The sequence below is a fragment of the Dipodomys merriami genome, unplaced genomic scaffold (genome assembly GCF_024711535.1).
Source record: "Dipodomys merriami isolate MVZ:Mamm:240054 unplaced genomic scaffold, mDipMer1.0.p SCAF_6, whole genome shotgun sequence".
In the NCBI taxonomy this organism is placed as follows: domain Eukaryota; kingdom Metazoa; phylum Chordata; class Mammalia; order Rodentia; family Heteromyidae; genus Dipodomys; species Dipodomys merriami.
In genome coordinates this window covers 5,905,686-5,916,319 of record NW_027206179.1, presented here as the reverse complement: position 1 = coordinate 5,916,319, position 10,634 = coordinate 5,905,686, and the positions used below count along the sequence as shown (strand labels likewise).

The 10,634-nt window shown below is 36.2% G+C and overlaps 1 protein-coding gene across 1 annotated transcript in view; it reads left to right on the top strand.

Moving 5' to 3' along the window:
* The first annotated feature begins 6,840 nt into the window (after positions 1-6,840).
* Positions 6,841-10,634, top strand: part of LOC138813717 (vomeronasal type-2 receptor 116-like) — a 33,543-nt gene continuing 29,749 nt past the window's right edge. The window contains exon 1 of the mRNA XM_070002101.1: positions 6,841-7,091. Coding sequence (XP_069858202.1) covers positions 6,841-7,091 — 251 coding nt within the window. The remainder of the gene's footprint in view (positions 7,092-10,634) is intronic.

The following is a 10,634-nucleotide window of genomic DNA, read 5'->3' as shown; positions in this document are numbered from 1 at the left end:
ACAAAAAATAAAACTTAAAGACAATCTACTTAGAGTTGGAAAAGTAACATCTCCTTTTGTCAATTAGGACTAAACTTCATGTATACCCTTAAATGGTGGCTTACCAAAACAAATACCAAGGACTCTCAACCTAAGAAAAGGTCTGTAAAGACTCCTACATTGAAAAGGAAAGCTATGATATAAGAGACAGGATAAGAAAATGAAAAGAGAATGTTAATCCTTCTAATCCAGGAGCATGGGAGGTCTGTTTTCTAAGGTCTGTTTTGATATTCTTTTCAGGTTTTTGAAGTTTTCTTCATAGAGGACCTTTACTTCTTTGGTTAAGTTAATTCCTAAGTATTTTCCTTTTATGAGGCTATTATGAATGGAATAGCTATCCTGATTAAATCCATGCTATTCTCATGTTGGCATACAGAAAAGCCATTGATTTTTAAAAATTTTTTTTTATTGTGATAATTCTGTACAGAGGAGTTACAATTACATGGGCAAGATAATGAGTACATTTCTTATCAAGCATTGTAGCTTCCTCCTTTGTTTCCCCTTCCCATCCCTCCCCACCCCCCAGCCAGCCCCCAGTCTACCAGGTCTCTCAACCCGCCCGCAGGAACGTTGTAAAGTTCGTTTTGGACATAATGACTTGTACATAGCATTGTTGCAATGGGTCACCCATATTCCTATTTAAACCATTTGTTTTTCCCCTTCCCTTCCACTAATTATAACCACATCAAATACAGTGAAAGCAGGGGTTATACTGTGGGGGAGGGACATACAAAGCAACAAGGAAATAATCTTATAAATGTGTTAGAAACAATCGTATGACAGAAAAAAATACATTTGAATACATATCTTAGGGTTCATTTCCCTAACATCACCTTAGGTGACATTTTCTGCTTGACTCAAGCATATACTAGATAACGCAAATAAGGGAAATCCATGGGACCTATGTTTCTTTGGGCCTAGCTTACTTCACTTAATATAATTTTTTCCAAGTGTTTCCTAACAAATGGGGCAATGCCATTCTTTCTGATGGAGGCATAGAATTCCATTGTGTATATATACCACATTTTCTTGATCCATTCACTTACTTAGGGGCATCTGGGTTGGTTCCACACCTAACCTATAGTAAATAATGCTGCAATAAACTTAGTCATACTGGTAGCTTTAGTATGGTCTTGTTTGTAAACATTTGGGTAAAGGCCCAAAAGTGGGATTGCTGGATCATAAGGGAGCTCTATGTGGAGTCTTTTGAGGAACCTCCATACTGCTTTCCAAAGTGCTTGAACAAGTTTACACTTCCACCAACAATGCAGAAAGGTTCCCTTCTGTCCACATCCCCTCCAGCATCTGTTGTTAATAGACTTCTTGATTATAGCCATTCTAACTGTAGTGAGGTGGTTATCTCAATGTTGTTTTAATTTGCATTTCTTTGATGGCTAGGGAGGTTGATCATTTCTTCATGTGTCTATTGGCCATCCTTCTTTTCTCTTCAGAGAAGTTTCTCTTTAAGTCTTTAGCCCACTTATTTTTTGGGCAGTTGTTTCTAAGTAGCAGGGTATAACATTTAACCCTCAAAAATCAATGGCTTTTCTGTATGCCATGAATGACAAAAGTGTGGCTGAAATTAGGAAAGCAGCTCCATTTGTAATAGCCCCACAAGAAATAAAATACCTACGAATTAACTTAACCAAAGAAGTGAAGATCCTCTATGATGAAAACTTTAAGAACTTGAAAAGGAAATCAAAACAGAACTGAGATAGTAGCAGAACCTCCCATGATCCTGGATTGGAAAGATCAACATCGTGAAAATGGCAATACTTCCCAAGGCTATCTACAAGTTCAATGCAATACCTATCAAAATTCCAACCTCATTCTTAAAGGAAATAGAAGAGGCAATCCAAAAATTCATATGGAATACTAAAAGACCCTGAATAGCAAAAACACTCCTCAACCGAAAGAACGCTGCTGGAGGAATATCAGTACCAAATTTCAAACTCTACTATAAAGCCTTAGTAATCAAAACAGCTTGGTAGTGGCCAAGAACAGATCTCAGGGCCAATGGAATAGAATTGAAATCCTAGAAATAAACCTACAGACCTATAGTTATCTAATCTTCGATAAGATAGCTAAAAATATAGAATGGAAGAAAGACAGCCTATTCAGTAAATGGTGCTGACAAAATTCGTTAACTACTTGTAGAAAACTAAAGCTAGATCCTTATATATCACCTTGCACTAGAATCAACTCCAAATGGATCAAAGAACTTGGAGTCAAAGCAGACACTCTGAAAACGTTACAGGATGGAATAGGAGAAACCCTATGTCTCCTTGAAGCAGGCCGAAATTTTCTTAATAGAAACCCGGAAACACAACAAATCAAAGAAAGGTTGGAAAAATGGTATTGCATGAAGTTGCAGAGCTTCTACATGGCAAAGGACGTAGCTAGCAAGATCAATATAAAGCCTATGGATTGGGAGAAGATCTTCATTAGCCATACAACAGACAAGTGTCTCATATCTAAAATATAATTGAAACTCAAAAAATTAAATCCCCCAACAACAAATCCTCAAAGAAACAATTGCCCAATAAATCAGTGGGCTAAAGACTTAAAGAGAAACTTCTCTGAAGAAGAAAGAAGGATGGCCAATAGACACATGAAGAAATGTTCAACCTCCCTAGCCATTAAAGAAATGCAAATCAAAACAACATTGAGATACCATCTCACCCAAGTTTGAATGGCAAAAATCAAGAACTCTGTTGTTATCAACAGTTGCTGGAGGGGATGTGGACAGAAGGGAACCTTACTTCATTGTTGGTGGGAGTGTGAACTTGTTCAACTACTTTGGAAAGTAGTATGGAGGGTCCTCAAAAGACTCCACATAGAGCTCCCCCATGACCCAGCAATCCCACTTTTGGGACTTTACCCAAATGTTTACAAACAAGACTACTCTAAATCTACCAGCACAACTATATTTATTGCAGCATTATTTACCATAGCTAAGACATGGAACCAAGCCAGATGCCCCTCAGTAGATGAATGGATCAAGAAAATGTGGTATATATACACAATGGAATTTGATGCCTCCGTCAGAAAAAATGACATTGCCCCATTGTTAGGAAATGGAAAGACTTGGAAAAAATTATATGAAGTGAAGTAAGCCAGGCCCAAAGAAACATAGGTCCCATGGTTTCCCTTATTTCCAATATCTAGTATATGTATGAGTCAAGCAGAAAAGATCAGATAAGGTGATGTTAGGAAAATGAACCCTAAGATATGTATTTAAATGTTTTTTTCATACTTTTGTTTCTAATGCATTTATAAGATTATTTTCTTGTGGCTTTGTATGTCCCTCTCCCACAGTATAACCTCTGCTTTCACTTTAATTGATGTCGGTATAATTTGTGCAGGGGAAGGGGAAAACAAATCGTTTAAATTGGGATACTGGTGGACCCATTGCAACAATGAGAAATACAAGTCGTTATGTCGAAAACTAACTTTAGAATGTTGGGGCAGTTTGGGAAGGATGAGAAGGGATGGGAAAGGGAAACAAAGGAGGAGGCTACAATGCTTGATAAGAAATGTACTCATTATCTTGCCCATGTAACTGTTACCCCTCTGTGTGTTATTTTCACAATAAAATATAAGTATAAAAAAAGAAAAAAGAAAAAAGCTATCCTGATTTTTAACATAATAAACAAGACATAAAATTAAATATTACATATAACATTATAAAGCCTCAAATCCAAATTACCTAATATAACTAAGGTTTTTTTGAAAATTCATCTATAAAATGTATGTTATATATTGTATTTCTCCATCCGTATTTCTCATTCTAGACTAAAACAAACACTGTATTGAACACAGGTACTTTCCTATTAAATGATAGGATAAAGGGCAAACTAATTCGGCCCTCACACCGTTCACTATGTTGAAAATGAATTATACAGCTTGACAGGTGACAGGGGGTAGGGTGGGGAGTGAAAAAACTGGGAGAAAATGTGGGAGGGGATGACACTGTTCACGAAGAAATATACTCATTACCAACCTTATGTAAGTGCACCCGTACTGCACATTACCTTTACAATTAAAGTTAATAAGTAAAATAAATTTCTCTTGATCAAACTGTCAAAAAAAGATTGTCGCACATAGTCTTTGGGAATCATGGAAAATGGGATCTATGTCAAAATTCAATAAATTAACTGCACTTACCTGCATAAAACATTATCCTCAAAAATCACACTCTTTAAAACAATGGATTTTTGCAGTGTTCTATATGGCACATCCCCGCCTTTCCTCAGATTCCTCACTCTGTCTACAGTGAGAGCTGTGGTCCTGGACTCAGGAAATCTCCTCAGGAGGGAAAGGCTGCCTGTTGCTTTGATTGTACACCTTGCCAAGAAAATGAGATTGCTAATGGGACAGGTGAGTCATTGACTTATGAAGAAATATTTTTATCTCTCCCTAATTTCCAAACAAGTTAATGCAAAAGTTGTATATTAGGATTACAGAGCCCATGCTCCTCTCCCTGTTTATTACTAAATTCTGAAAAGTGGTGGTATTGCTAACTGTAACATGAGAACTCCTGGCTTTGAATTATATATTTAGTAACATTTTGCAGACTATTACAGGCAAAGTTATCTCCAGGAATCCTTCTTATCACGAACCATTAGGACAAGTCTCAATTCTAACAGGGAATTAAACCTAAGATTTATTATGGAGAGTGTTCATCTTGAAAGTTACATTTTATGCACACAGAAAACATTGATCACCCATATATTTATTTCTCAGTGCCCAGAGCTCTTCTTAGCACAGGACAAAGGCCCTGTAAGCTAGATTCAGTATAAGGTTAGCATGAATATAGAAATTCCAAGAGTGGTCAATCTGTCCCTATAGCTTCACAGTCGAACAGGCAAGACAATGTAATGAAATGAAATTGAGGATAATATACCACAAGTTAAAATTAATATTTTACAGAAACATGTGGGGACATTAAAATATGATTGAAGAACTGTTAATTAGAGTGAGAAATAGTGTATAAAATTTTAATAAGATATTATATTAGTCCAACTATTACATTACCAATACATGTGATAGTCATTAAGTGAAAAATGTTGATAAAAGTTGCTTTGTATGTCCCTCCCCCAGGGTATAATCCCTGTTTTCACTGTATTTGATGTTGGTATAATTTGAGGAGGGGAAGGGAAAAAACAATTTTTAAAATATGGATATAGGTGGACCCATTGCAACAATGAGATGTACAAGATGTTATATTGAAAAATGCACTTTACAACTTTGGCGTGTATGGGGGGGGACATGGGGAGGGATGGGAAGGGGAAACAAAGGAGGAAGGAAAAATGCTTGTTAAGAAATGTGCGCATTACCTTGCCTATGTAATTGTAACCCCTCTCTATGGTATTTCCACAAATAAAAAATGATTGAAGCATAAATACCACCCCATTTGTAAGGAAATGGAAAGATTTGGAAAAAAATTATATTAAGTGAGTTAAGCCAGACGCAAAGAAACATAGTCTCCATGGATTCCCTTATTTGCATTAATTAATATATGTCTAGGATAATCTTAACAGATTAACAGAAGAGTTCAATACCTAGGTCCATACGACCCTATAAGATGATACTAAGCAAAATGAACTCCAAGACATGAACACAAACATATTTTGGTGCTGTTGTTTTTAACATAGTATGTGATTTCATGCATCTTTTGTACCTTTTTCTCACTATGGTAAATCTCCTGTTGTCACTATATTTGCATTTACAACCCTAGAATTATGTATATGTATATGATTTAGGGAAGAGATGAGAACCAACAGAATGGTGAGGCAAAGGACAAGGTGGGAAACAATACAACAGCAATATACACAATATGTTGGTAATTATTTGTACAGCTCATTTGTTGGAGACTGGCAGGGAGGGAAAGTAGGAGGAAAACGAGGGAAGGGTAACAAGTTTGACAAGAAATGTGCTTATTATCTTACCTATGTAATTGTAACCCCTCTTGACAATAACAATTCGGTTTAAAGAAGAAGATAAAAATAAGATGAGGTTATGGCTTGAGAAAAAATATAAAAACACTTTTATGATAGTAAATGGTAGTAAATGCTGACATCTCAGGATTTCACTTAAGTGAAAAATTTCCTAAATTTTTGAAGAAAATGAGTTTAGTAAAAAGAAGTAATGCTAGAGTACATGTCTCACCAGATATAGAGCCATGTGTGACGTGTCCAAATTATCAGTATGCCAACACAAAGAGGACAAAGTGCCTCCTGAGAACAGCAAGTTTCCTGGCTTTGAAGAGCTGGGGTATGGCTCTGGCCTGTATGGCTCTTTGCTTCTCTATAATAACTACTGTTGTTTTAGGGATATGTTTTAACACCAAGAAACTGCAGTTGTCAAGGCCAATAACCGGGCTCTCAGCTATATTTTGCTCATCTCCATCATCTTAGGTTTCCTCTGTTCCTTGCTCTTTCTTGACCATCCAAACCAGTCACATGCATCCAGTAGCAGATCACATTTGGATTTGTGTTCATTGTGGTTGTTTCCACAGTGTTGGCCAAAACTGACTGTGGTTCTGGCCTTCAAGGCCACATCCCCAGGGAGAAGGATGAGGTGGCTGCTGGTATCAGGGGCTTCTAACTTCATCATCGCCATCTGCACTCTAATCCAGGTGACTCTATGTGGAGTCTGACTGGGAACCTCTCCTCCCTTTGTGGACACAGATGCACACTCTGAACAAGGCCACATCCATCCTGTGCAACAAGGGCTCACTCACTGCATTCTACTGTGTCCTGGGACACCTGAGATTCCTTGGCAATGGCTAGCTTCACTATGGTTTTTCTGGCCAGGAACATGTCTGGCATCCTCAATGAAGCCAAGTTCCTGACTTTCAGCATGCTGGTGTTCTGCAGTGTGTGGCTTACCTTCCTGCCTGTCTACTACAGTGTCAAGGGGAAGGTCATGGTGGCTGTGGAGGTCTTCTCCATCTTGGCCTCTGGTGTAGGACTCCTAGGTTGTATTTCTGCCCCAACATGTTACATCATCTTGTTCATGCCAAATAGAAGTTCTCTGCATGGCTTGAGGTATAAAACACAGTAGGAGAAATAATCATTCTTAAAATTAAGCACATAGGTTTGATTTTATATACAAGCTCTGATCTAATTTTACAGTAATTATCTCTTCTTGTCATAATTTATATTATGGAATTTATCCTGAAAGACTAAGAATCAAGTGTGAATTTTCCTAGCAGTGGTATTCACAAGTGATGGTGATCACAATTTAAACTGGAATTTTGCTTCTGTATTTTTGGTTCCTCCTATTCAATCTGCACTTAATTCTGTTATCCTCTCTTTTTATCTTTTCACTCTTGTCTTTCTCAATAACTCTTTTAAAGTTTTCAGTATATTAACTTCCTGTATGCATACCTCCATGTTGCAGAGCCCTCAAATCCATTTCATTAATATTTTCTTCTTCACAATTGCACATTTTTAGTGGTGTCCTTAGATATTGTTTTGTTCAATGCTTGTGTATATCTACTCACACTTTCACCTTTTGAAATTATGCTGAATCTCTTTTTGGGACCTTTGTCTCTTTCCCATTATCTCTTTCTCTGTGTCTCTCTCCCTCTCATTCTTTATCTTCCTCTTCCCTCTCACACTGCTTCTCTCATATAAGTTAGGAATGACTTGTATATGGTACAATAAATTCACTTTGATTTAAGGTTACAATACATGAGATGTTTGGAATTCTCTCTTAAGATTAAAGTTTGTCATGCATAGTAATAGGACCCTTCTTGCCTGGATATACTTTTTCTTTTATGGTTGATTATTCACTCTGGGTTAATGTGAAACCAAGAATTTTGAATATTAAATATATATACAAGATTGTTTTTGTAATATCATCACTACTTACAATCTGTTCAAACAGAAAAATGTTTTATTAGCCACATTTCAAATTCTTGGTTAGACAAGGTTTACTTATTGTTTCATATAGGTTGATTTAGTGGGCTCTATACTATGTTTGCAGAATTACATATTTAAGAGAAATAGACACAAGTGCACTCATTTCTTGTCCATTCAAGAGCTCTTTACATTCTTCTGATAATAATTTGATTCATTTATGCATACTTGTACTCAGGGCCTATACTGCCCTTTACCTTTTTCACTCAAGGCTTCTTTAACACTTAAATAATGCTCCATTGCTAGCTGATTGGTTTCTGATTAAGAGTCTTGTAAACTTACCTTCCCAGGCTGATTTTGAACCTCTTCTCACATTTACATTTCTAAAAGACACATGGCTAAGTAACTTACCATAGCTTTCTATAAATTAAATTTTTAGTTGACAATAAAACAATGTTTGGTAAATTATATTGTATTCATACACTTTTGTTGGGGGTATGATGTTTAACTAAGAAAATATATTTGATTTTCATTGTCATGTCGAAAACAAAAATTTACAACTTTGGTGGGGGGGGAGGATTGGGTGGGGGGCGATGGGGAGGCTGGGAAGGGATGGAAGGGGAGACAAAGGAGGAGGCTACAATGCTTGTTAAGAAATGTACTCATTATCTTGCCCATCTAATTGTAACCCCTCTGTACAGTATTTTCACAATAGAAAAAGAAAATATAATTGATTTTCAACTTCTTCAGTATATTAATCAAGATATAATCAAAATACTCATCAGTTTCTATTGCATTTTTGACTATCTTACTTGTTTATTTAAGGAATTTCATTGATAGTTTTGAGTTTATATTATTGAGTAAAATGGAGAATCCTCATTTTGTCATATGAAATTATTGGGAGAATATGTGATTTCAGTGAATTTGCATATCAGTTTATAGTCCTGCTAATTTTCCTGAGTTAGGATTTCAGTAATCTTACACTCTTTCTCTTCAATGAGGAAAGGAAAGAATGTACACATGGATGGATTGATATGTTAAAGTAAGTTTGGATGGATAGGAGCCAAGAAGAAAGTAAATACAGGGAAAGGAAAAGTTAATGAATAAAGATGTAGAATAACAGAGATAGCAAGGCACGAAGAAAAAATGGCACCATATGAGAGGTTTTTATATTTGTTACAATAAAACTTTATTCATAAGAAGCAGGTTGGATTTGGCCTTTGTGTCATGGTTTATCTCTCTTCCATGTGTGTGTATAAGTGTGTGTGTGTGTGTGTGTGTGTGTGTGTGTGTGTGTGTGTGTGTGTGTGTGAGAGAGAGAGAGAGAGAGAGAGAGACAGAGACAGACAGAGAGAGAGAGAGAGAGAGAGAGAGAGAGAGAGAGAGAGAGAGAGAGAGACAGACAGACAGACAGACAGAAAGGTATTGAGAATAAAATGCTATGTTTTTATCTGATTATTTTTGCTCTAAAACAGTTTACATATATTCTATTGAACATTGGAAATGTCGTATGAATGCAGAAGTAAAGTAATGGAGGTCATTAGGATGATTTAAATTTTTAGGGGAAATAAAAATGTAATGGATACAGGGCATTTAGATTAGAGACTTTATATGGCCATATAAAACAAACATAATGAACTCCATTTTAACTATATACACTAATACAACATTAAAGTAATAAAAATTTTAAAAATCAGTCTATGTAGAGTTGGAAAAGATTATTTCCTTCTTAAATTAGTACTAAACTTCATTTTTAATTGTTTAAAATGAAACTAATGAAGATCCAAAGTTCATTTCATATATACCTTCAAATGGTGGCTTCACAAAACCAAATAGCTAGGACTCTAAACCTATGAAAAGTTCTGTAAAGACCTCTACAATGAAAAGTAAAGCTATAATAAAAGACATTGGATAAGAAAATGGAAAAACATCCTGTGTTCAGTGTATGGCAATATTAAAATTGAGAAAGTGGCTATATATCCAAAGCTACTGTTCATTAAATATTATTTTACTGAAAATTACAGTGCATTTTTTGTAGGAATATAAAAATCAATTCTAAGCCAAAAAGCAATGGGAAACTCTGATAAACCTAGTTGAGATTCTTCTCTTAATCCAGTCTGGGAAAAAAAGTCTCTGGAATGTCTTGTCTGGGTAGAGTGGCAGATATCTGTGATTCCAGCTCTGTCAGAGGTGGAGATTGAGGAAATGAGAGTTCCAGGGCAATGCTACGTGGGTGATAGTCACAACAGTGGTGCATGCCTATAACCACAGCTTTGATGGCAATGTATAAAAAGGATTGAAATCCATTTGTTTGCACAGCTATGAAGAGAAAGCACCACAAAAATACACAGAGCGAGCTGTGTGTTGGTGACTCATGTTTGTACTATTTGGTATTTACCAAGCTGAGATCTGAGCAATGCAGTTCAAAGCCAGCCTGGACAGGAAAAATACTGAGCAATTTAACTATAATTAACTACCAAAAAAGATGGAAGTTGTGGGAATCCTATAGTAAAGTAGCTAGTCTCCCATATAACTAAAAGCAGAAAGGCTCAGGAAATGAGAATGGGAAGCAAAGTATCTTAGATTCAATCAACAGTTCTGGAGTGGATTTCAGGTAGGGTAAATACAACAACCATCACAATTGTTGCATTTTCTGAATTCCCAGATTTGAACAAGCTTCAGCACAATCCCATGAAAGACTTGACCTTAGCAGAGAAGCAATGAACA